The sequence below is a fragment of the Heterodontus francisci genome, chromosome 24, assembly GCF_036365525.1.
Source record: "Heterodontus francisci isolate sHetFra1 chromosome 24, sHetFra1.hap1, whole genome shotgun sequence".
In the NCBI taxonomy this organism is placed as follows: domain Eukaryota; kingdom Metazoa; phylum Chordata; class Chondrichthyes; order Heterodontiformes; family Heterodontidae; genus Heterodontus; species Heterodontus francisci.
Genome location: NC_090394.1, coordinates 35,607,796 through 35,634,748, shown reverse-complemented (window position 1 = coordinate 35,634,748; position 26,953 = coordinate 35,607,796). Strand labels below are relative to the sequence as shown.

The 26,953-nt window shown below is 46.0% G+C and overlaps 1 protein-coding gene across 5 annotated transcripts in view; it reads left to right on the top strand.

Moving 5' to 3' along the window:
* The window catches only part of gaa2 (alpha glucosidase 2), a 44,442-nt gene extending 23,886 nt beyond the window's left edge, over window positions 1-20,556 (top strand). For 3 of the 5 annotated variants that reach the window (XM_068055887.1, XM_068055886.1, XM_068055885.1), the window contains 14 exons: window positions 794-912; window positions 1,165-1,296; window positions 2,347-2,457; window positions 3,633-3,746; window positions 6,790-6,874; window positions 7,463-7,580; window positions 7,983-8,116; window positions 11,355-11,506; window positions 13,589-13,737; window positions 14,382-14,523; window positions 16,520-16,618; window positions 17,338-17,502; window positions 19,095-19,241; window positions 19,810-20,556. In XM_068055887.1, coding sequence (XP_067911988.1) covers window positions 794-912; window positions 1,165-1,296; window positions 2,347-2,457; window positions 3,633-3,746; window positions 6,790-6,874; window positions 7,463-7,580; window positions 7,983-8,116; window positions 11,355-11,506; window positions 13,589-13,737; window positions 14,382-14,523; window positions 16,520-16,618; window positions 17,338-17,502; window positions 19,095-19,241; window positions 19,810-19,872 — 1,730 coding nt within the window. In that variant the 3' untranslated portion in view covers window positions 19,873-20,556. The remainder of the gene's footprint in view (window positions 1-793; window positions 913-1,164; window positions 1,297-2,346; window positions 2,458-3,632; window positions 3,747-6,789; window positions 6,875-7,462; window positions 7,581-7,982; window positions 8,117-11,354; window positions 11,507-13,588; window positions 13,738-14,381; window positions 14,524-16,519; window positions 16,619-17,337; window positions 17,503-19,094; window positions 19,242-19,809) is intronic. The other 2 variants (XM_068055888.1, XM_068055889.1) reach the window with 2 other exon arrangements.
* Window positions 20,557-26,953: the final 6,397 nt, after the last annotated feature.

The window sequence follows — 26,953 nt, the reverse complement described above, 5'->3', positions numbered from 1 at the left end:
GGAGTAGGCTGAAAAGTCCAAATGGCCTACTCCCATTCCTATTTCTTATATTCTTATGTGACCATGGTCTCCTACAGCTCCTGAGACAGGGGAAGATAGGGCTGGCGGTGAATCATGTGTTAAGAATCATTTAATCAACAATAAATTTGCTGAGGTTACAATAAATTGGACTATAATTAAGTATGATTGAGAAGTGTTGCAGAAAAGCGTTATACTAAGTTTACAGGAAGCGTATAACAGCGCATGCTGTAAGCAGACTGCTAACATGTTAGCAGATATTTTGTGCTCATGTTGTCACATTTTCAGCTGAACTCCACACAAAAGATCATAAAGCTAAGTACAGATGAAGACAGCAATTTGGACCTAAATCATCCTTTTATAAAAACCAATGATTATGCCCTTCCTCTTTCCATTCCCTACATAACAACAGTGACTATACTTCAAAAGTACTTCTTTATCTGTAAAGTGCTTTAGGATGTCCTGGAGGCAGTAAAGAATTACAAGTTCTTTCTTTCTCTTCTGCCCATCTGTGTCGACCTGCCTTGTAAATGATTCCAGAGGTTTTGCTTCCATTATCTTCCCTTGAGACCATCCCAAGTATTGGTGATCCATTGGGTGAACTGTTTCCTGACATCAGCCCTGATCCTCTGGCTTGTAACTATGTCCTATCGTCATGGTTTAACCCAAGGCAATGCTGCAGTTTATTCTTTACAAGCATTTGTATTGTCCTCTCCTTGTTTTCCTTGGTTACCTTACTGCTGCTATGAGACATTCAGTGTTTTGTATGCGCCAGGTTTGCCTGCGATGGTGCCCGCTTGGGGCCTCGGATTCCATCTCTGCCGCTGGGGATACGGAACAAGTAACGCCACCTGGGAGGTCGTTCAGCAGATGAGAAAAGCTGGCATGCCCCAGGTTTGTGAAATGAATTTCTTTAGTTTTCACATGTCAGAAATGGGCTGGCCACATGACAGGAGGGGCAGGAGGAATGGCGGGAGGCATGTCTGTCTTTGGACCTGAGTACTGAGCTGAGGATGATTGGCTGTAGTCAGAGTGTGCGGTTGGAGTCTCACTGGAGTAAACAGTCGCGGGGAGGTTTAGGCTGCTCTCGGTCTGAACTGGTTGACAATGACTTTTTAAAAAAAAACTTTCCCCTTCTTCTCCCAGGATGCTCAATGGAACGATATTGATTACATGATCGACTATCGGGATTTCACCTTTGATCCCCATAACTTTGCCAGCCTTCCACAGCTGGTGACAGACCTGCACTCTCACGGACAGCAATACGTCATGATTATGGTAATTACTGGCAGCCAACATGACCCAGATGATATTGCTGCAGCACAATGGGGCTTATGGTTCATGAGCAGGTCAACAAGGGCAGGCGGTGCATGGGAACACCACCACCTGCAAGTTCCCTCCAAGTCACACACCATTCCACCTTGGACATATATCATCATTCCTTCATCAACACAGGGCTAAAATGCTGGAGCACCTGACCTGAGAGCACTGAGGGTGTGCTTACACCACACAGAATGCAGTGGTTCATGAAGGCGGCTCTCGAGGTAACTAGGGATGGGCAATAATTTCCCACCTTGCCAGCAACGCCCATGTCCCAAGAAATAATTTGATAGAGCTGTTCTGTGCACTGGGAAACAAGAAACTATCCATTGCACCAAGCATTTTAAAGGCCAGTCACACCCCTAGGTTTGTAAGGGATTGAATGCTGACTGTTGCTATGAAGATGATCCAGTCGGGTTATTGATCTTGGCTGCACTGCTAATGTGTGTGGTTACAAACCTATCTTGCCTTTATAAAGCAGTCCAGAGCAGGGAGGTCCAACTTCAGGGGTTTGAGCACAGAATCCAGGCTGACACACCAGGGACTGAGGGAGTGCAGCACTGTCAGAGGTGCTGTGTTTCGGATGAGACATTAAATCAAGGCTCTGTCTGCCCTCTCAGTTGACATTAAAAAAAATCCCTTGCCACATTTTGCATGAGTAGGGGAGTTTTCCCTGGCGTCCTGCCAATATTTATCCCTCAGCTGACATTAAGAATACTGATGATCTGGTCACTATCACATTGCTGTTTGTGGGATCTTGTGCACAAATTGACTCCCGCATTTCCTACATTATGACAGTGGCTACGCTTCAAAAAGTACTTCACTGGCTTTGGATGTCCTGAAGCCGTGTAGGATGCTATGTAAATGCAAGCTTTTTCTTTCGTAAACCTTCCTACATCAGTGGGGTCTGAAAGTAGATCTCCTTTGCTGAAGTCATGCACGGTGTGGAGAGGCAGGAAGAGGGGCAAAAGGTGCAAAAAAAGTTGAAAATATCTGTACTGTTTGCAGGACCCAGGGATCAGCAGTGTTCAACCACCAGGCTCCTACTGGCCGTATGACGAAGGCCTGAAACGTGGAGTTTTCATTACCAATATGTCTGGAAGTCCTCTGATCGGGGAGGTATGGGCCCTCATAGCAGACTCAAAGAGGCTGTGCTGGTTACTAAATATTGGAATAGTTGTTGCATTGTAAGGCAGTGGTTATCTAGGCAAACTACTCTGAAAGTTTTATTCAGCAGCTGCCTTAGACTTATTTCCATACAGATACAGTCAAAGTATAAAACAAAAGCAAAATACTGCATGTTCTGGAAATCTGAAATAAAAATGCTGGAAATACTCAGTAGGTCTGGCAGCATCAGTGGAGAGAGAAACAAAGTTAACGTTGCTGGTCGATGACCTTTCATCATCTGTGACCTATCATCAGAACAGTTCTGATGAACAGTCATCGACCTGAAACGTTAACTGTCTCCCTCTCCACAGATGCTGCCAGACCTGCTGAGTATTTCCAGCATTTTCTGTTTATATTACTATCAAAGTAGTGCTGACACCACAGTCAGTGTATTGGGTCTGTTCTTGGGTTTGATGTTTACCAAAGTACTTGGAGGCAGGAGGGTGGGGTCAAGGATGGTGCCAAAGATGTGCCAAGGATGGCAACAAGTTGCTGAGGTTAAGAGCTCCCCTAATACCTCATGTGTAAATGCATCTTAGGTTGTGGTTCAGACAAAGGGTGGGTCCCAGATTCGATCTGTATTCAATGCAGAGTTAGTTGATCTCGGTAGGTAGTATGAGAGAGGGGAAGGAGGGGCAGGTCAGCAGCCAGGAATGATGGTGGCCTATCTGTTCACTTCACACTGCCAGAGGTAGGTTTGGCAGACCCGACAGGGTGGTGTGGGGGGTTGGGGGGTGGGGGGCGGTGTGCAGCGTGCAGTGTTGGTGAGGGGGAGTCAAACCCTCTGGCTGCACTTGGAGTCCCAAGGCAGATGATAGAGGTTCCTGGGATCAGAATGAAGGTGTTCTTCCAACGCCCCATTGGCTGACCTCAAAACGATTAGGTGGGGTGGGGGTGGGGGTGGGGTGCAGGGGTGATGACTGGTCCCTGATTTCCCCCACTGGTTGAAGGTAATGTTGAGGCCAGTATTTCAATGAGGTAAATGCTCATTAGGTTCCTTCCTCTTGGAGGGAGGGGAAGGAGGAAGAGGAGGAATGAAGATCTTGGAGTTGTAGTGAATGCATCTTTTCCTGCCATATTCCTGCTCAGATTTAATAAGATTTTCTCTGTTATATTATGGGATGCAGGTTTGGCCTGGATTGACGGTATTCCCTGATTTCACAAATCCCGACACGCACCAATGGTGGTTCGAGAACTTGCTGCAGTTCCACAAAGTCGTGCCCTTTGATGGACTCTGGATAGTAAGTGCTATTTATAGGAACAAGTGCAGACCATTCAGCCCCTTGGGCCTGTTCTTCCATTCAATTAGGTCATGGCTGATCTGTGTCTTAGCCACTGTTTACCTGTCTTCGCTACGTATCCCTTGATAACCTTACTCAACAAAAATTGATCAACCTCAGTCTTGGACACTCCAATCAACCACCGGAGGCCACTCTTTTTGTGAAAAATTGCTTCCTGACTTTGCTGCTCAATGGCTTAGCTCTCAGTTTAAGATTGTCCCTTTATTTCTTGATGCCATTACCAGAGGAGATACTTCTGACAAGGTTGCGTTTATTGCCCATCTCTATTAGCTCCCAAGTGCATGAAGAGCCATTCATGTAGTGTGGGACTGAGTGACGGGGTGGAAGGTTCCCTTCCCTGAAGGATATTCGTGAACCAGTTGGGGTTTTTAACCACAATCCAGCAGCTTTCGTGGTCATTTAAGTAGTGACTGAGGTTATGCAAGACGTTACATCAATGCAAGTCTTTCTTTTCTTTTTGCACCAGGACTGACTCAGTGATAATGAGCTGTGCAGAATTTACACTCTGTCACTGGAGTTTCAGGAAGCAGGGGTTCCTACTCCCGAGTGATATTCATTGATAGAAAATCAAGTTGCATGTGAGCTTTGGGTGATGGGCCATGACTCTGATAGGCCCAAAAAGCGAATGGTCTGCTGACATACAACTGTTTCTCACATGTGAAGGACAATAATAACTTGCATTTATATCGTGCCTTTAGTATGGTAAAACATCTCAAGGTGCTTCATGGAAGTGTTAGCAAACAAAATATTGACACTGAGGCACAGAAGGAGATATTAGGGCAGGTGACTGAAAGTTTGGTCAAAGAGGTAGATTTTAAGGAGTGCTTTAGAGGAGGAAAGAGAGGCGGAGAAGTTAAGGAAAGGAATTCCAGAGCTTAGGGTCTGGATAGTTTGAAGTCATGGCCGCCAATGGTGGGGCAGTGAAAATCAGATCTGCAAGAGGCCAAAATTGGAGAAGTGTAGAGATCCTGGAGGATTGCAGGGCATCACCAGGAGTCAGATAGCAAACAAAACTGAAAAAGATCCCAAACCCAGACTGGGACCCTGCTATCTTTTCTAATTTAAACAGGACATGGGTCACAGCTATTTAGTCTTTTGCCATACTCTTCTCTGTGTGTCTTAATTGCTTTGTGAGGCATTTACTTAGGGTCAAATATAAGGCAGTTCATCGCTGTCACGTAATGACCCCAATATCACCCTCTCAGCATTTCTTATCCTCTAACCGCAACATATAATCATCAATTTTTACATAGAACTTGCAGCACAGAATAAGGTCATTTGACCCATCTGGTCTACGCAGTGTTTGAGCTCCACATGAGCCTCCTCCGACCCTACTTCATCTCACCCAATCAGCATATCCTTCTATCCCTTTCTCACTCATTTATTTATCCAGCTTCCCCTTAAACACATTGTGCTATTCACCTCAACCACTCCATATGGTAGAGATAAAAACAAAATACTGGAAATACTCAACACATGTGGCAGAATCTGTGGAGAGAGAAACAGAGTTAACGTTTCAGGTTTGTGGCCTTTCATGAGAACTGGGAAAAGTAAGAAATGTATTAGATTTGAGCAAGTGAAAGGGGGGAGGGTGGAAAGAGAACAAAAGGGAAGGTCTGTGACAGGGCGGAGAGTAAGAGAGATTAAATGAGAAAAGGTTTCATGGTACAAGGCCAAAGGGAGTGGTAATGGAGAAAAGTAAAGAAACAAAAGATGTACATAGAGGAGGTGTGAATGGCAGACTGATAAACAGCTGCCATTCATTCTAACCACTCTGTGGGTAAAGGAGTTTCTACTGGCTTTAGAAGTGACTATCTTATAATTAAGGCCCCTAGATTTGGACTCGGGCACAAGTAGAAACTGTGGGCTGGATTTTATAGGGGTCTTGACGTTGGGATCCATGGCAGGGGGAGGGGGGGCATGAAGATTGCCCCAGATAAGGCCCGCCACGGACCTCGACGCCGGCAGGGCCCGTCCCGATCTTGCCAGCGGTGTGAGGCCTCATGGCAGCCCCCGCCGCTCGACAACGGGACCTCAATTTTAAATATGTAAAATAATTAACTTACCTGCATTAATGAATTCCCCGTCTCTTCCTGATGTGCCACCACGATCTTCATCCTGGCGGCCGGCACTGATGCGCCTTTGGATCCCCGTCCAGAGAAACAAGGTGCACTACCTGTGGGGTGGGGGGATGTTTATCAGTGCGGGACGGGGGGAGCGGAGTCAAACTTACTTGATTGGTCTCGGGGGTGATGGGAAGGGATAAAGGTAAAAGGTTCTGAACTTTGCTGGGGTGGGGGGGAGGTCATATAATCAAGGTAAGTATTTCGGTGGGGGGGGAAAAGGCAGGAATGACATGTAATGCCATTGAGGGTGGTGGGAGAGGGGCTGGGAATATTTATACAATTATTTTTAATAAGTTCACATGCATTGTGCCTTTAATAATCTAAACTGTCAGTAAGCCTTTTAAAAATGGCGCCAGGGTTGTTTTTAGGGGGGCGCAGGCAGTCCGCCCCAGCCATGTTAATGAGCCTCCGCATATAAGATCGTGGCGGCTCCGCGGAGGGAAACCTGTGCATGCAGGCCGCCATCTTTTACAGCCGCCACCGCACTCAGTGGCGGCAACATAGAATCCAGCTCTATGTCTTCTCCAAGTCTACCCCATTGAACCTAGTCATAATTTTAAAGACCTCTCTCAGGCCACCTCTCAGCCTTCTCTCTTCTGGAGTAAAAAGTCCCAGACCGCTCAATCCTTCTGAATAGGTATAACCTCTCAGTTCTGGTATCGTTCTTGTAAATCTTTTTTGCAACATCTCCAGTGCCTGTATGTTCTTTTTACGATATGGAGACTTGAACTGTGCACACTAATCCAAGTGTGGTCTCACCAAGTTTAGCATAACTTCTGAGCTTTTCAATTTTATTCAATTTAGAAGTGAACCTCATTTGAATTATTTTCTAAATCCATCTCTCCGGAATATTCTAGGACATGAATGAGCCCTCGAACTTTGTGGATGGATCACAGAGTGGTTGCCCTTCGAATGAACTTGAAAACCCACCATTTGTCCCAGGTGAAAACTGAATCACATCTTTGAGATTTACTGGTGGGTATAGAGAGAGCAATGGGAGCAGAATATCACACCATTCACAAAAACCAGAAAGCCAAATATCACATCGTTCACAATAAACCGGAAAGCGGGATATCACACCATTCACACTAAACCGGAAAGCCAAATATCACATCGTTCACACTAAACCGGAAAGCGGGATATCACACCGTTCACACTAAACCGGAAAGCCGGATATCACTCCGTTCACACTAAACCGGAAAGCCGGATATCACTCCGTTCACTCTAAACCGGAAAGCGGGATATCACACCGTTCACACTAAACCGGAAAGCGGGATATCACACCGTTCACACTAAACCAGCAAGTGGGATAACACCTATTTCTGATTCAATTTCTTAACTTTAATGTGGATTAATGCCAATAATTTGTATTTCCACATTTGATCCATGTGAATGGTGGGAATTGTCAGTCATGAGGGGGAGGATCTGTGATGAGAGGGTAGGTCAATAGTGAGGGGGAGTGTCATCATGAGGGGTGTTTCTTGTCTGTGCTTTGTAACCTGTCCCTTGTGTTGGGTCTTTCTCTGTCAGGTGTGCTGGGTGGCATTTTACGCAGTCGAACCATTTGTGCCTCAGCAAAGCAGAGCGCAGCGATACACTATAATGTGCACAGTCTGTACGGGCTTATGGAGGCTAAGGCCTCTGCAAGGTTAGTCTGTCGTAAACTTTCACACAACTGACAGAGATCAGTATTAATCCATCAGAAATCTATGAAGTAAAGTGAAACTAATAGGGGCAAGGATCGTGCAGTTGGGTGGACAGGGTTTTTTCACCTCTGGGATCCAGTGTTGAATCAATTTGAGACTGATGGGCCTGTGGCCAGTGCGGGGCCTGCGGTCTATATGGGGCCTGCAACCAGTGTGGCACCTGTGGTCTGTATGGATCCTGCGGTCAGTGTGAGGCCTGCAGTCGTATGGGGCCGCCATTCAGTGCGGGCCTGTGGTCTGTGTGGGGCCTGGGTCAGAGCTGACCCCTGGTGCTTGTAAAAGGATAACCAAATGCTGCCTCTAATTTGTTGATTGGCTGAAATGTTACTTTCTCTTTGCCCTAGTGCTTTGGTTAAAATCCGTAAGAAGCGTCCATTTGTAATTTCCCGATCGACATTCCCGAGTCAAGGAAAGTACTCTGGACACTGGCTGGGAGACAACAAGAGTCAATGGAAGGACATGTACTTTTCTATTCCAGGTACAGAGTAGCTCCTGTGTATGAGCATGCGTGTATACAGTGCATATATGTTGTGCATATATGAATAGGCCTCCCTCTCTAACAGTACTGCGGGTGTACCTACACCACATGGACTGCAGCAGTTCAAGAAAGCGGTTCACCACCACCTTCTCTTGCCAGCGACCCTCACCCATGAATGAATAAAAAAAAGATTGATTATGCACATACACATGTGTGCATGTTTGAGTGTGCATATGTGTGGGTATTGTATGTAAGTGTTTGTGTGTGTGTGTCCACATATTTTGTGTCTGTCGATGAGTGTTATTACATTAGTGTTCATGTCACCAAGTCCCATTCACCCATCACTCCTGTACTCACTGATTATTGGCTCCCAGACTGTCAACGCCGTAATTTTAAAATTTTCATCCTTGTTTTCAAATCCCTCCATGACCTCCCTCCCCACCTCTGTAACCCCCCTCTGCACTCCTCCAATTCTGGCCTATTGAGCATTCCCGATTTTAATCGCACCACGATTGCTGACCGTGCCCGCGGGTGCCTGGCCTCTAAGCTCTGGAATTCTTTCCATAAACCTCTCCACCTCTCTTTCATCCTTTTAAGATGCTCCTTTAAAAACCTATCACTTTGACCAATCAGTCCTAATATCTCCTTAGGTGGCTTGGTGTCAGTTTGTTTGATTGCTCCTTTGATGCGCCTTGACTACAGTAAAGGCATTTAAATGAAAGCTGTTGCTGTTTGTAAATGATTGTGACACAATGGGATTCAGTCCTCTCTGTATCCTCTCTTTATCCCATTTGTATTAACTTCCAGTCTCTGAGTACACTGGTTAAGTTGAAATGGTTTGATAAAACAATTGTCATGAAGACCCCCCACCTACCAAGAATGAGCATATTAATTTCATCATATGAACATTAATTTTAAACTGTTGCTGGAGTGAAGAAATGACTGGTCTTACAAGAGATCACCAGACACTTGGCTGGAGGACATTTGCACACAAAGAGACAGTGATTGGAGAGACAAAAGAATTGCTCACTGATTCATTTAACAGAGATTGGTCTGGGCAATGGTGATCCACATCTAGACGGCGTAAGAGACAGCTCTACACCCCCCCCACCCCACCCCCACCGAGAGCTTTGGAATCCACAAACGCAAGATTTTGTTGAAAAAACTTAGTCACATGACTAACCTGCTGGCCAACTTGGAGGTTTGAATTGTGCTCACAGGACAGTTTTGAACGCAGACTGCAGAGTGTAACTGAACCTGGAACAAGAGAGCCTTTCTCCTGGCTGGCTCTCTCTCGCTTTCTCACAAACCTTCAGACCCACTGAACTTGCTTAAACCTCGAGAGAGAAAAGACTCCTACATCGAAACAAGTTAAAGCATGCACTGGGCCCCAACGAACAGCGAGACTTACTGGAAACCAAGGACTCCACATTGAACTCAAAGGACCGTAAATAACTATTGGATATTGCCTGAAACCTTTCCTTTTTATTCCTTCTACTTTTTCTGTCCCCGTCTGCGTGTGAGTTTTATCGTGTGTGCATTCCAGCATGGTCGCGTAGCATATTCATGGCCGTTACCCAAATAAGAGTTTAACATTAATAAACTTTCACCTTTCTTGTTTAAATCTAAGAAAACCTGTCTGATTTATTTGCCTTACAATTGGAAAGCAGTGAACGAGGATTCACTGAGGGGGAGCTAAAAACACGGTGTTTTTAAAATTAAACCTTGTTACGGTTAGACCAGTCAAGGGCTGAGAGGCCTAGACCCGTATCTCACCTGGTTGTAACACAATAAAACACAGGAGATTAATGCTAACACAGAAAGAATTAAGTCTCTGAATGCATGATATATTTAACTTTCTAAAAGATGCTTCTACTATTTTTCCAGGAACTTAGTCAAAACAATATCATCATTTTCAGCAGGTCAGGCAGCATCTGTGGAGAGAAAAGCAGAGTTAACGTTTCAGGTCTGTGACCTTTCATCAGAGTTTCAGGGTTCTGATGAAAGGTCACAGACCTGAAACGTGAACTCTGTTTCTCCACAGATGCTGCCTGACCTGATGAGGATTTCCAGCATTTTCTGTTTTCATTTCAGATTTCTAGCATCCGCAATACTTGGCTTTTATATTAATATCATTTTCTACAAGTTTAACTGGGTGTTAGGGGCTGAATGGTGCATTGGCTAAAATAATGTAATTTAATCTTTGGACCAGTCTGGCCATAATACAGCACCAGGGGAAAAGCTCCTGTTCTGTCAGTTGCAAGTGTCTTACATGAATCTGAAGCCGGGTTGCAAAACTGTCCCTAATGGTGAAGATGCAAGAATGGCCTCTGTGGGATTTGGAGATGTCATGTTACTGCATTAAAGTTCAGTAAGCTGTAGAGTAATATTGCACAGGAGCAGGCCCTTCGCCATCACCACTGTGCTTAGGGACCTCCTGAGTTTGTTAAAAGTGCTTTCAGTTGTTTTCTCCACAAGAGCCGATGAGCCTAATCCCAGTCTCCTGACCACTCTGTATCCATTTAATGGATCTATTTTTTTCAAGTAACGATTTAACCTGGAAACCAGGGTTTTAACTTTGTATGTATCACAATGAAGCAACCCACAAAGACAAAAAGCTTGAACACACTTGCACCAAATCAATAAGCAAAGACAGAGTTGGCATTTATATAGTGCCTTCATGGCCTCCAGACATCTCAAAGCGCTTCACAGCCAATGAAATACTTTTTAAAGTGTAGTCAATGTTGTATTATAGGAAACAGTGCAGCCAATTTGCGCGCAGCAAGGTCCCATGAACAATAATGTGGTAATGACCAAATAATCTGTTTTAGTGATGTTAGTTGAAGGATAAATTGACACTGGAGAAGGCCTCCTCTGCTCTTCTTGAAAATAGTGCCATGGAATCTTTTATTTCCATCTGTGAGGACAGACAGGCCTCATTTTAACATCTGATTTGAAAGCTGGCCATTCTGACAGTACAACACTCCCTCAGCACTGGCACAGGGAGTGTCAGCTTGGATTGTGTGCTCAAGTCTCTGGAATGGGACTCAAACCCACAACCTTCTGACACAGAGATAAGACAGCTACCCATTGAGCCATGGATGACACCTAAATTAAAGGACCTTTTAAGCAGCTGAGAGTAATTAAGCAGTGTAGTGGGAAATTTCTGCATGTGAGACAGGTTGCTATGCGCCACAATATTATCACCCCTGAACCTCTACCACTTTGTATTCTGCAGGCATCCTGAACTTCAATATGTTTGGAATTCCTCTTGTGGGAGCAGATATATGTGGATTTAGTGGGAGTACCACAGAGGAATTGTGTATCCGATGGATGCAGCTTGGTGCCTTCTATCCATTCTCCCGAAACCACAACACTGAGAAGGAGAAGGTAATGAGGAGTTTGCGTGGTTTAGAAAAATCGAATGTGTGTGTATATATATGAGTGCCACTCTCCCGCCTTCTCCCTGTAGCCCTGCACATTCTTCCTTTTCAGATAACAATCCAATTCCCTCTGTCATGAAGACCCCCATGTGCCAAGAATGAGGTATATTAATTTTGTCATATGAACATTAATGTGAAACTGTCACTGGAGTGAAGAAATGACTTGTTTAAAGAGATCACCAGACATTTGGCTGGAGGACATTTGCATACTTAGAGATGATGCTTGTGGAGACAAAGCAACAACTCCCTGGTCCAATTAACCCGAATGGATTTTGATCACCAGACATTGAATGTGTAAGAGTACAGCATTCCAGGATGTCTGCCAAGGTGGAAAATCCACAAACCGCAGGAGCAGTTGTTCTCAAATAAGGGGTTAGTCACATGACTAACCTGCTGGCCAACTTGGAGTTTTGAATTGTGCTCACAGGACAGTTTGAAGACAGGCTGCAGATTGCAACTGAACCTGGAACAAGCGAGCCTCTCTCCTGGCTGGCTCTCTCTTGCTTTCTCACAAACCTCCGGATCCACTGAAGTTGCTTAAACCTCAAGAGAGAGAAGACTCCTACATCGAAACAAGTTAAAGTGTGCACTGGGCCCCAACAAACAGCAAGACTTACTGGCAACCAAAGGCTCCACATTGAACACAAAGGACTGTAAATACACCCAGCTATTGCCTCAAACTTTTTCTGTCTCTATCTGCGTGTGTGTTTATCGCGTATGCATGCTAGTGTGGTCGCGTCACGTATTCATAGCCGTTAACCGAATTAGAGTTTAAGATTAATAAACTTCCACCTTTCTTGTTTAAATCTAAGAAAACCTGTCGGATTGATTTCTTTGCCTAACAATTGGCAAGCAGTGAACAAGGATTCACTGGGGGGGGTGGGGAAGCTAAAAATACAGTGTTAAAACTAAACCCTGTTACGGTTAAATCAGGCAAAGGCTCAGAGGGAACCCCCAGACCCCTTTCCTCACCTGGTCGTAACACCTCTTGAATGCCTCGATTGAACCTGCCTCCATCACACTCTCAGGCAGTGCATTTAAGATCCTAACCACTTGCTGCGTGACATCTTAAATCTGTATCCCCTGGTAACTGACCTCCCCACTGTAATGTCAGAAACATACCAGAAATTTGTGCGCTGCCAGAACCCACACACAGCAATGAGCTAAATTACCAGATAATTTGTTTTTAGTGAGGTTGGTTGAGGGAAAAATATTGGCCAGAATACAGGGGAGAACTCTTTTTTTTCACATCCAGCTGAGATTGCAGATGGGACCTCAGTTTAATGTTTCATCTGAAAAATGGCACTGCTGATGGTGCGGTGCTCCCTCAGTACTGCATTGGGAGTATCATACTGGTTACTCTGTCCCAGCATTTGCTCCAAGGGTCAAGAACTCAACTGATGTCTTTGTTGAGGGGACCACTTCTGGGCTTCCTCAAATGTGGAATGATGGGATTTACCCATGCAGTGTGCTCTTGATTCAATGGAGCCACTATAGGCATTTTGCCCTCTGAAGGCCAGGCACTTCCTCATACTGTTACAGTCTGGGCAGGAGCTTTCCCCACTCACTTTAAACACTGGAGGGGCCCCTTCTGATGGGAATTGGCATCCATTAGCGATCATAATCCAGGATTTCCTCTTCTATTGAAAGTAATAGGCAGAGGGAATATTCCGGAGAGACTAGAGTAAAAGCAGCCCTTCCATCACCACAACAACTTGAGTGTTTATTGGAGGTACCATCCAACAGGGAGCATGGGCAGGAGAAGAGTTCCAGGTGACATTTTGCTCTCCAATTCTAACTCCCTTCTGCAGGATGATGTCCAGCTTACCTAAGCAATTGGTCGGAGGTCAGGACCTCATGAAAGGAGGCAGTAACCCCATGACCTTGAACTCGATGGTACTCTACCTGGCTGCCCTGCCACCTGTCATTTTTTGGATTAGAGATGACTTAGCGTTTGAAACTTTAATTAATCTAGTCTCACGTTTCCTAAGTTAATTTTTTTTCTGAAATGCTATCTCTGCTTCTCAAGGCTCAGGACCCAATGGCTTTCAGTGAATCTGCTCAGGCGGCAATGAGGCGCGCTCTCCTTACCCGCTACTCTCTGTTCCCATACCTCTACACGCTCTTCCATCGATCGCATGTCCTCGGAGAAACGGTTGCCAGAGCCATTCTCTTTGAGTAAGTTGCTACTTTTCGTTCCCTGAAATTAGTCCCATTATCCCATTCCCAGAATCATCAGACGTAAGGCAGCATCAGCTCATTCCCAGATGGGGATCTCACCTGATGCTATTGAATCAGACATTCCAGTTTTCAGTGGCTTCCACAGACTCCGTCTGGTTAGTCCAATAACAGTCCACATTTTCTACCTAAAGTATGACAACATTTATTAAAGTTATTATGCTTCTCAAGGAATTCCCATTATTGGCTTGAGTTTTGGTTTGCTTTGCCTCGATCCTTCCCCCATTTAGTCTATTCCACTGCCCTCTGCAGGTTTGGACTGGGCAGGAGGTGGGCTTGTTACTCCTAGACTGGGTAGTTAATGGGACTGGAATCACAAACCAGGATCTTAGCCTCCCAGTTCAAGAGGCGTTAAGTGTGTTTCTACTTGTTTGTCCAGTGATAGTGGATAAAATTCCCTGTCTAATCATCCCTGAACACTGCGCCTCACTGGTTGTATCCAATAGCTGCAGGATTTGGCTTTAATTGGTTCCCAGAGTGAGGCAGTGCTTCCCAGGTCAGATGGCTGAGGTGGAATTTGCTTGTGGAGAACTCTCTTTTTTTTGGCAGGTGCTTTTCTGAAGCTGTTTTTTTTTTCAATTCAGATTTCCTGAAGATGCAAACACTTACTCCATAGACAGACAGTTTCTGTGGGGACGCAGCCTTCTCATTACCCCAGTGTTAGAGCCAGGAGCAGTCTCTGTGACCGCATACTTCCCCAAAGGGATTTGGTACGACTTTTACACAGTGAGTATGGGTTCCCAGTCAATCAGCGAGTATATTGGAAGGGACAGTCTGCTGGCAAAGAAACACCTTTTGATCACTGGCCATGGAGTGGATTGTGGTATAATTGCAGACCCTTGTCCTGTCCTTGTCCCTAACTCTGCTTGGACCTATTCCTGGAGGCTTTATCACACGACAGCACAGTGGTGCAGTCGTTAGCACCGCAGCCTCACAACTCCAGCGATCCGGGTTCAATTCTGGGTACTGCCTGTGTGGAGTTTGCAAGTTCTCCCTGTGACTGCGTAGGTTTTCGCCGGGTGCTCCAGTTTCCTCCCACAGCCAAAGACTTGCAGGTTGATAGGTAAATTGGCCATTATAAATTGCCCCTAGTATAGGTAGGTGGTAGGGGAATATAGGGAAGGTGAGGATGTGGTAGGAGTATGGGATTAGTGTAGGATTAGTATAAGTAGGTGGTTGATGGTCGGCACAGACCTGGTGGGCCGAAGGGCCTGTTTCAGTGCTGTATCTATGGAGAGTGGATTTTTTTAAACGTTCCATGATTTTATTACTTTTGGGCATTGCTCACAGCAGTGTTCTGGAGATTCAGACTTCAGAGGTGACCTGTTAGAGGTCTTTAAAATTATGAATAGGTTGGACAGGGTAAATGTGGAGGGAATGTTTTCACTTGTGGGGGAATCCAAAACTAAGGGCTGTAAATGCAAAACAGTTAAATCCAATAAGGAAATGAGAAATGTCTTCACTAAGTGAGTAGCTAAAATATGGAACTCACTCCACAGGAAGTGGTTGAGGCAAACAACTTAGCTGCTTTCAAAAGGAAACTAGATGAGTACATGAGAGAAAAGAAGAATAGTAAGATATGCTGAAAGGCTGAGATGAGGTTGATAGAATGGGAGGAGGCTCATGTGGAGTATAAACACCAGCACAAACTAGTTGGGCTGAATGGCCTATTGCTGTGCTGTATATTCTGTGTAATTCCTGGAGACTCCAGGACAATCCTGGAGGGTTGGTAACTCTACACCATAGCCACCTGCATGAACTTTCCATCAGGGTCACTGGCTGATGATCGTGATCAGGGATCCTGGGTAATGCTAAGACCAGTTTTGTCACTCAATGGCAAATGTGACTGAGCTCAGTTGACTCAATTTAACTAGGGATTCTTTACCGGCCCCTTGTCTGCCCTCTCAGGTGGATGTAAAAGTTCACACGGTGCTATTCAAAGAAGAGCAGGGGAGTTCTCCCCACTGGGTTGGGACCAATATTTGTCCCTCAACCAACATTACTACTAAAACAGATTATCTGGCCATTATCAAATTGCTGTGTGTGGGGCCTTGCTGTATGCAAATTGACTTCCGTGTTTCCTACCTTACAACAGTGACTATCCATCAAAAGAACTTCATTGGCTGTAAAGTGCTTTGGGACATTATTGAGGTCATGAATAGTCACTCTTGCAATATAGGAAACAGCAGCCAAATGGCACACAGCAGGCTCCAACATACAGCAATGTGATGATCTGTTTTTACAAGTTGGTTAAGGGATAAGTGTTGGACAGGGCACTGGTGAGAACTGCTGTGCTCTTTTTTGAAATAGCAGCCATGGAATCTATTACATTTACCTGAAGGGCAGACAGGACCTCAGTTAAACATCTCATCTAAAAGACAGCATCTCCGACAGTGCAACACTCCGTCAGCAGAGTCAGCATGGATTTTGTGCTCAAGTCTCTGGAGTGGAACTTGAACCCATGACCTACTGTCGTAGAGGTGAGAGCTCTACCCACTGAACCATGGCTGACACAATAGGCGGCTGATTCTCATTCCAGGCACTGTCTTCTCAACTGCACCAGCCAGAAATCTTCATTTTCCCACTTGCCATTCAAACCCCTCTGAATTATGGGCACTGCCGTCTTGTGCCTGTGTACAAAATTGTACAGATGTTGTCTGGGTGGGCCCTGGGTTAATCTCTGGCTCAATCACCTTCCCAATTACTTGTTTTTTACCAACAGGGCTCAGCTCTCAGTAGCACGGGAGAATACATCAAACTGCCCGCTCCTCTGGACACCATCAATCTGCACCTTCGAGAGGGAGCGATCATCCCCACACAGGTACCTCACAGCAACACACCACAGCACTTTCTCTTTCATACATAGATTTCTTTATTTTTTCATCTTTCAGAAGGTTTCTATCAGTTTTATCCTAAAATCGAAGCCGACAATCTAGTGTGGTACTGAGGAAGCGCTGCACTGTCAGAGGTGCCATCGTTCGGAAGTAATGTCAAACTGGGGCTCACCTGCCCTCTCAAGTGCACGTACAAGATCCCATGACACTATTTTGAAGAAGAGCAGTGGAGTTCTCCCTGGTGTTCCGACCAATTCCTCAGCCAACATCACTGAAAACAACAGATTATCCAGTCATTATCACATTGCTGTTTGTGAGACTTTGCTGTGCGCGTACTGGCTGCCGCACACAATTTCTATATCACAACAGTGACTGCACTTCAAAAAGTACTCCACTGTCTGCAAAGTGCTTAGAGATGTCCTGTGGTTGTGAAAGGTGCTATAGAAATGCAAGATCTTTCTTTCTTTCTTTATTTCCTTTCCTTTCCCAAAGATGTGAATTCATAGCGCTGGAAGTCTTATAGTTCTCCACCTAAGAACACGAGGGGGCCATTCAGCCCCTTGAGCCTGCTCCACTATTCCATTAGGTCATGCTTGATTTGCACCTCAACTCCATTTACCTGCCATAGCTCCATATCCCTGGATATCCTCACCCAACAACATTCTCTCCATCTCCAGGATGATGATTTGCCTCTCTTTCTGAACAGGAACCTGCCACAACCATCTGGGTGAGTAGTGGGAACCCTCTTCACCTGCTTGTGGCTCTGTCCCAGAACGTATCGGCGAAGGGCTGCCTCTTTTGGGATGATGGGGAGAGCCTGGATACTTACGAGAGGAACGACTACACTTACGTTGAATTTTCTGTGGACAAGGTACAATCCTGAACTCAAAACTCCCTAACCCAGGACAGCCTTTCATTCAGGTTCCAGGCAACTACTGGTAGAATGTTAACTGTTGATATTTCATACCTATTTAAGTCAGGTTTCTTTGCTTCCCCCTCCCCAATTGCCACTTGTGCAAATTGTTTTCCTTTCTGTGTTGAAGGTGTTGCAACAAAGGGAATGGAGGAGGCCATTCAGCCCCCTCAAATCTCCTCCACCATTCAATTGGATCATGGCTGATTAACACCTCATCTCCATTTACCTGCATATATGCATTTAAGGAGAAGCTACATAAAAATGAGGGAGAAAGAAATCGAAGAATATGCTTATAGGATTAGATAAAGTAAGGTCCATGTGAAGCATAAACACCAACAAACATCAGATGGGTCAATTGGCCTATATCTGTGCTGTAGATTCTATGTAATTATCCGTTTTTGCACCATATCCCTTGATACCCTTACGCAACAAAAAAATCTATTGAACTCAGTCTTGAAGTTCCAATTGACCGCCAACATCCAGTCTTTCAGGAGAAAGAATTACAGATTTCCACTACCCTTTGTGTGAAAAGTGCTTCCTGATTTCCCTCCTCAATGGCCCGGCTCTAATTTTAGACTTGTGCCCCCTCTGGTGCTGAGGGCCAGTTCTACTAGTGACTGTTTCCCACCCCCAACCTGTACCCCCAGCACCGAGTGGTGTTTCTTCACCTGTGATTCAAGACCGCGAGTAGCGGTGAGTTGGTCACCTGGCTTCGCATCAGCGTCCAATCCACTCATCTGTCCACGATGAATAGCAGTCGGATGTGTGAGTAGCCAAACCAAACAGTTCAGGAAAGTCCCAGGATTTGAGCCTGGCCCAGGCAGACTCCCCGCTCCTGAGCACCATTCAAAAACCTCATTACATGTCTATGCTGTGGGTGAGATCTACATCATGTTTGCCTGTGTACTAAAGTTGTCAACTCTGGTTGGACATATTCCATGAGATGTCATCACATGACCTCCAACTTTTCCCACCCTCATCTCCTGCTCCCCTGCAATTGGCCACCTGACACGTCAATCCCCATGGCGCCCGGCCTTCCCACGGTCAAATGGAAAGCAAATAGACTCTTCCATGACCCAATTGGATGATTCATGGCTGTCAGTCAACAGCCTTCTTTCTCCATCTCTGATATTTTTATAACTAATAAACAGAAGTTTTCAATGAGAATAAAACATTTTTTTTAATGCCCCTGTGCTTTTTCTCTTGGGTTTTTGCTCACTGCAATGTCCTGGAGATTCGTCTTCAATACCTGCAATAGGGCAATCCTAAGCTAACCCAGCAAGCAGGAACACCTTCAGGAGGGAGTTTTTAAAGACACACAAGTGAAATGAGAGTCGCTCACTCAATGTTGTCTTGTGGGTTCAGTTTGGGTCCCCTGCATTTTACTAGAGAACAGTACAATTGTGCAGGTGTCCCTTTTACTGGATCATCAAGATGACCCCTGACTGCCGAGGATCGCACGGTCTTGCCATTGCCCCGGTCATCTCTTGAATGCTGTGCCTCAGATTAAATTCTTCCTCTTGCTGTGTTGTGTGTCCACTCTGTAGAACCAATTGATTTCCAAGGTGGTACATGTCAACATAGAAGCTACCTACATCAAGGTGGACACCTTAAGCATATTCGGGATCAAGTTCCAACCGTCAAAGGTTATCGTTAATCAGAGGGCTGTTCCCTTTTCCTACTCTTCAAACCAGGTGAGGCTGGATATGCCAGGATTTCACCACCAATCATTCTTTTAACTCTCCTCATTTTTCAAAGGTCTGTCGCCTCTGCTTCTCTGACGCCTCCCCCTGTCTAACTTTTTCCAGCCCTACAACCCTTCAACAATTCTGCATTCCTTCAACTCTAGCCTCTTGTGTCTGTCCCCTTCTCTTCACCCCACCATTGGTGACCGTGCCTTTAGTCTCCAGGCCCCAAGCTCTGGAATTCCCTCCCTGAACCTCTCTGCCTCTTTATCCCTTTTTGTCCCCCTTTAAGGTGCTCCTTTTAAAACCTACCTATTTGACCAAGCTTTTGGTCCCCTGTCTTAATGTGGTCTCCTTTGGCTCAGTGTCAATTTTTGTCCTATGAAGCACTTTTGGACATTTTACTCATATACCAGGCACTGTATGTTCACTGATGCCCACATACCAGGCCCTGTGCATTCACGGATCATGTATTCATCACACCTAGCTGTCTTTTCTGAAAAGGTTATCATTTGAATGATGTGTGTATAAATCCCCTGTTTTGAACAAATATATTGTTGCCTCTGTCTCCTTGCAGGTTCTGACTGTCGATAATCTCCATCTTGCCCTCGATAAGGGATTCTACATCTCGTGGTCATAATGCCTGTAAGCAGACTTCAAACTGAGAATTGGTGCCGCTCTGGAGAGCAGACCCAAATTTGCCACCTGTCCGTATCAATACAGAACCTTCTGGAAACACAGTGGGCCTGTTGGCACCTGAGGAGAGAAAACATGGGCGGCCTTTTTAGGTGTGTACCCTTCCTTGAAGAGGCCCGTTCTTTTGAAGCATCTCTACCTGAACTAATTTGCATTTGTATAGCATCTTTCGTCAATTCAGGACGTCCTAAAATACTTTACAACCAGTCAGTCTTGATAACCTGTAATTAATATGTACAGACATTGCTTGGCTTGCTGTGTATTTACAGAATCTGCAGTTTTTATTTCAGATTTCCCTCCTTTGTAGTGTAGCCCTTTTTTTACCCCTGCCTCTTTATTCACCTTTATCACCAACTCCATTTCCTATTTAAAATTGTGCTGCTTGACAGAGCTGATATTTTGCTTACAATCATGTTTACATTAATGTGTAAAATGAGGTCATGAGGCAGGTGCTGCTTGTAGAGCAAGTGAAGAATAAACCAAATCGATTCATCCTTTGTCCTGTTCATGTGCTCATTTCTGGCAAACAAAAAACACTGGATCAGATGTAGAAAAGTCTACACCATGTAAATGTTATTTAAAAGTTGTTAAATAAAAGAATGAAGTGTCTACATTAAATCATTTCAACTTTTGAGTACACATGGAAATGTGTGTTGTTGTATTTGTAGCATTGCTAAGGCGTTCTGGAGAACTTGTTAGTCTCCTGATAAAGCCAACAAACAATTCTTTATTATTTACATTTGCTATATACACTTTCCCCAAGCCTCCTAAGCTAGCATCCTCTGTGCTGCTATCTCTTCTTCTCCTCAAGCCCATACCATGTAGCTGTTACATCATCACTCTTACAGTGGGAGGGGTCGCTCTCAGTGTCTTCAGTATTAACCCTTTACGTCCTTATACTACAACATGAACCAATGAAACTATATAAGATGATCTGTGCAGTGAGTTGTTGTGATCTGGAATGCATAATGCATTGCCTGAAAGTGTGGTGGAAGCAGGTTCGATAACATTCCAAAGGGAATTGGATAAGTACTGGAAGGGGAGAAAATTTGCAGGGCTATGGGGAAAGAGCAAGGGGATTGGGACTAATTGGATAGCTCTTTCAAAGAGCCAATGTAGCCACAATGGGCTGAATAGCCTCTTTCAGCACGGTATGATTCTTTGATAACATAACAGACTTTAGTTTACATTGCTTCCCTGTGTTCTCGTTGGGTTGATTGAAGTCCACTTAAAAACTGGGGTTTGAAACTATACAGGAATTTGATTGGTCAGTCTGAAGGTGATGTCACTCACATTCTTGCTGAAAGGTGCAATACATTGCTATGTTTTGAGCATGCCCAGTGTGTGATGACATCATTAAACATGTGATCTGGCCATCTTAGTGTCTGTCTTTCTTTACAAGTTCCTCCCAATATATAACAGATTTTGGCAACAAAATCAGATTAAAGTGCAAAAGTTTTTGCAGCAACTGGCAGTAGAGATGGCGATGAACAAAATAAGCTAGCTCCCAGTGACCTACCTGCTAGGATGGTAAAGATTTTCAACTGTATTGTGTTGAGCCTCATTCTTTCTGAAAAGACCGCATTTGTTGACAACGCGAACGGTAGGTGGCGCTGTTTTGGCACATGCGCAAATACAGCATGTGCCACGAAAACGTCACAGATTGTGACTGTAGCAGCTGCCAGGACTAAAGATGGCGCTGCTCAAAGAATCACACAGAGGCAACCTAACGAACACGTGGCAGTATACAATGGCCGGAGTGAGAGAGCAGCGCGGGGGCCGGGGAGAGCAGCGCGGGGGAGGGGGGGGGGGGTGAAAAGAGAGGAGGGAGGGAGGAAAAAGAGAGGAGGGAGGGGGGGAAAAGAGAGGAGGGAGGGGGGGGAAAGAGAGGAGGGAGGGGGGGAAAAGAGAGGAGGGAGGGGGGAAAGAGAGGAGGGAGGGGGGGAAAGAGAGGAGGGAGGGGGGAAAAGAGGAGGGAGGGGGAAAAGAGAGGAGGGAGGAGGGAGGGGGAAAAGAGAGGAGGGAGGAGGGAGGGGGAAAAGAGAGGAGGGAGGAGGGAGGGGGAAAAGAGAGGAGGGAGGAGGGAGGGGGAAAAGAGAGGAGGGAGGGGGGAGGGAAAAGAGAGGAGGGGGGAAGAGAGGAGGGAGGGGGGGAAAAGAGAGGAGGGGGGAAAAGAGAGGAGGGGGGAAAGAGAGGAGGGAGGGGGAAAGAGAGGAGGGAGGGGGGAAAGAGAGGAGGGAGGGGGGAAAGAGAGGAGGGAGGGGGAAAGAGAGGAGGGAGGGGGAAAGAGAGGAGGGAGGGGGGGAAAGAGAGGAGGGAAAAGAGAGGAGTGGGGGAAAGAGAGGAGGGAGGGGGGGTGGGAAAGAGAGGGGGGGGGGAAAAGACAAGAGGGGGGGGGAAAAGAGAGGAGGGGGGAAAGAGAGGAGGGGGAAGAGAGGAGGGGTGGAAAGAGAGGAGGGGGGAAAGAGAGGAGGGAGGGGGGAAAAGAGGAGGGAGGGGGGGGAGAGAGGGAGGGGTGGGGGTGAAGGGCGGGAGTGGGGGGGGAGCAGCGGAGCGGAAGAGGAGTGCCTTTTTCTGTGCATGCGCCAGAAACACAACAGCAAAAGACTTACCGGCCAGTCCCTGGATCCGGCAACACCGAGGTCTTCGCACACTCGCTCCCCGCAGCTCTCTACGGCCTCTCGCATCCGGCCCTCTCCATTCAGCCGTTCCCTCCAGCTGCGGATGCCCAATCCAGTTGCTTCTCCCCTACTTCTCCACAGTACCTCAGGCATTGCAACTGTCTGGTCCCTGCATTTTGCATACTCCCTCTCCCCACCCCTCCCTGCTGTCCCCCCCCCCCCCCTCCTCCCCCCTCTCCCTCTACCCCCTACCTCCACCCCTCCCTCTACCCCCCTACCTCCACCCCTCCCTCTACCCCCCTACCTCCACCCCTCCCTCTACCCCACTACCTCCACCCCTCCACCACAGTTGAATATCTGAAGTGCAGTTGCAAAGTCGGGGAAATAGCATGCAAAACAAAGCCTCAACAATTCTGGGTTTAATTATTGAGAAGTTTTATTAAGTTCATTAAGCATCCGAGGAACTGCTGTGCATGGATACATGAGTGTTGTGTTTCCAGCATTCCCGTTAGACAGACAGGCCGAGTCTCTGCTATGCACAGCTAAAGAGATTGTTCCTGGAGAGCCTTGTGGTGAATGAACGCGTGGCTCTGTATTCCACTACTGTATTGTCCATGTGAAGAAGGCAAAGTCACAAGAGTCTGAGCTCAGTCTATTCTTGTTGAATGTTCCCCAAACGCATCCCAATGTGCATTCCCAATTCATCCATAAATGCAATGTTCCTTTCCACATCGTGACCAGCTCCGCAGCATGATCCAGTTGCCTTCGTTGCTTGAATGCTGACCTTAAGTCTCAAGGATTGTTTTCTCGACGGCATGTTTTACATGAAAAGAAATAAAGCAAATCAGAGTCAGAGCTTGCCTCCCTCCATCCACTGAAATTACTGTTGTGCACACCTTTTTAAGTTCTGCAGTGAAGGCACCAATTGATAACGTCGCCAATGAAGCACTTATTACCCACCTCAGATGCAGGAATCAGCACATCCTTGCGTCCTCTCCTGCACTGCCTCCTTTGCTGGAATGCCGTCCTTAAGTGTCAAGGATTGTTTTCTCAAGGGCACGTTTTACATGAAAGGAAATAAGGAAAGAACATCAGTGTCAGAGCTTCCCTCCCTCCAATGAAATTACTGTTGAGCATGCTTTGTGTTCTGCGGTAAAGGCATGTACTAATAACACCGCCAATGAATCACTTAGTACCCACCTCAGCTGTAGGAGGCAGGATGATACTGCCCCTATCTCATGATGGTTCAATGCTGCTCTCAGGGAAAACATGAATGATGTGAGGGTGCTGGAAAAGAAGCACATTTCTTTTGGGCTATGAACTTAAAGCTGGCCATTTAGCCCAGCAGTTCCCTGCTCGTGGTTATGTTACTCGTGCGTCTTCCCATCCATTCCCATTTAATCCTGCCTACTACTATCACCAGTTGTGCTCACAGCAAGAGCATTCACATTTCTGCTACCACTGGACACGGCATGCTTGTTTCTTTTAGTGCTCAGTCTCTTCTTGCTGAATGTTCCCCAAGTGCTTGACCCCTTTGGAGGCCCTCTCTGCTTGACAGGCAGCAGCTGGCAATTGTGGAGTCTCACAAGGCTCTGCATGGTTGTTTCAAAGGCGGATGGGGAAACAGGTGGCTGTGTGTCCATGTGCACTGCTCTGATGGGTGTAGGAACAGGTGGCTGTGTGCCCATGTGCACTGCTCTGATGGGTGTAGAAGCAGGTAACTGTGTGCCCATGTGCACTGCTCTGATGGGTGTAGGAGCAGGTAACTGTGTGTCCATGTGCACTGCCCTGATGGGTGCAGGAACAGGTGACTGTGTAACTGAGCAGCAAGGAGAGGGTACCGCAGGTAGGGGAAGTGGAGCTTTGAACAGGCAGGCATATGTATGGTCCATCAGATCATTAGGCCAGGGTGTGAGACGCTCAGGATCCAGGGTTTGTGACACGTGACTGATGTCCAGCGCGTGGCCACCTCCATCCGAAGGTGCTTCCGGGCAATTGTTGGGCATAGTAAATGGCTCCATCTCATCAGCCAGTCCTTGCTGCGGGCGGAGAGTCTGTTGCCGCAGCCAGTCCAGTCTCCTCACGGGAAACATGAGATGAGGTAAGAAATACAGAATGCACTCCATTAAAACGTTACAAAAACGAAAGTGACCGTTAAGACGGTAGGTTGCAGCACATGTACTGCCTGCACACAGCAACTCACAACAGGGACTGGAGAACATGCGGTGGCCAAGACAATGGAATTGTTTTCAAAGCGACTTACAAAGGCAGAGCAACTTAGCTTGGAACAATCTCCTGTGTCAAATAAAAATGAAGCAAGTCTCCAAAACGAATAAATAATTCAGATAAAATGCGAGAAAATGCCCGACGAAATCTCTCTTCCTTCCACTTTCAAAAAGCCGTGCCGAAGCTTTGACGCATGCGCTGAGGCCAACCTGGCGCGTTGCCCGAGGAAGACGACGTAACGCGATGACGTTATCTGCGCACGCGCAAAACGGTCCTGGCAAGCCGGACCGCAGCACATGCGCAGAGATCAGGAGACCGTGTGCGCATGTGCGCACCACGGCGCATCCTGATGACGTCGGCGATTACGTAGCGTTGTCATGAATTACTTTGTTCTGAAAATGTGTGGCGGCACTCAGTTGAATGGATTCTACAGGGTCCTAGTGTCCATCTGATTCAATGACTGACTACACTGGCTTTGATGAGTTTATTCTGATTAGGCTGACATAGCTTCTGTATCACAGTTAGAGAGCCACAGTAAAGTGTTTACTGAGTCACTGTTACATTTGAAAATGGCTGCGCCCAGGGGATGTATCAGAAGGCTAGAAATGTATGACAGATCTTGAAAACCATTCAGTTCATACATTGAAAGAATGGACATGTTCTTCAGAGCTAATAATATATTAGAACGCAAAGATGAAAGTGAGGCAGCCCAGACTCTAAATAAGGCAATAATTGAGCACAAGGAGTTTGGCCTGAATGTGTATGGCACGCTAACAAACCTTCTTGCTCCCCACAAGGCAAAAGATGTGCGATTCAAAATAACTATCACTCAGTTGGAACAACATTTTAATCCTAAGCCACGAGATAGTGGAAAGTTACAAATTTGGAACTAGAAACCAGAGAAGTAGTGAAACAGTTGGTGAGTACATTGCGGCACTGAAGAATTTATTACTACATTGCAACTTTCTTAGACTGTGCATCGAGACAGGTTCGTGTGTGGATTGGTGGGTAAAAGAATCCAGTCTAAGTTACTAAATACATAAAATAATGCGTTTGAGCTAACGTGTAAGATTGCTTCTATCATGGAGATGGCAGCAAAGCTTTTTGAGCCAGTATGTAGAAAGCCCTACAAGAGAACGGGCAGTACTGAACCTAATCCTAGGGAAGGAAGCCGGTCAAGTGGTAGAAGTGTCAGCAGGAGAGCATTTCAGGGATAGTGACCATAACTCTTTAAGATTTAAGGTAGTTATGGAAAAGGACAAAGATGGACCAGAAATAAAAGTACTGAATTGGGGGAAGGCCGATATGATAAAATAGAATCTGGCCAAAGCGGACTGGGAGCAGCTACTTGCAGGAAAGTCTACATCACATCAGTGAGAGTCACTCAAGAGGAAATTGTGAAAGTTCAGAGCCAACATGTACCCATTAAGGTGAAGGGTAGGACTAACAGGCCCAGGGAACCCTGGAAATCAAGGGATTATAGAGGATTGGATCAGGAAAAAAAAGGAGGCTTACGGCAGATCCCAAGCGCTGAAAACAGTGAAGGCACTAGAGGAGTATAGAAAGTGTAGGGTGGCACTTAAAAATGTAGATAGGAGAGCGAAGAGGGGAATGAAAAAACACTGGCGGGCAAGATAAAGGAAAATCTCAAGGCGTTTTATAAGTATATTAAGGGTAAAAGGAAAACCAGGGAAAGACTAGGGCCCATTAGGGACCAACGTGGCAATCTTCGCGTGGAGCCGGAGGACATAGGTGAGGTTTTCAATGATTACTTTTCATCGGTGTTCACTATGGAGAAGGACGATGTAGGTGTAGAGATCAGGGAAGGGGATTGTGATATACTTGAACATATTAGCTGTTTTAGCGGGCTTAAAAGTGGATAAATCCTCAGGCCCAGATGAGATGTATCCCAGGATGTTGTGTGAGGCAAAGGAGGAGATAGGAGGGGCTTTGACACAAATTTTCAAATCCTCTCTGGCCACAGGAGAGGTACCAGAGGACTGGGGGACAGCGAATGTGGTACCATTATTCAAGAAGGATAGTAGGGATAAACCAGGTAATTACAGGCGAGTGAGTCTAACATCAGTGGTTGGGAAAATATTGGAAAAAATTCTGAGGGACAGAATTAATCTCCACTTGGAGAGGCAGGGATTAATCAGGGATAGTCAGCATAGCTTT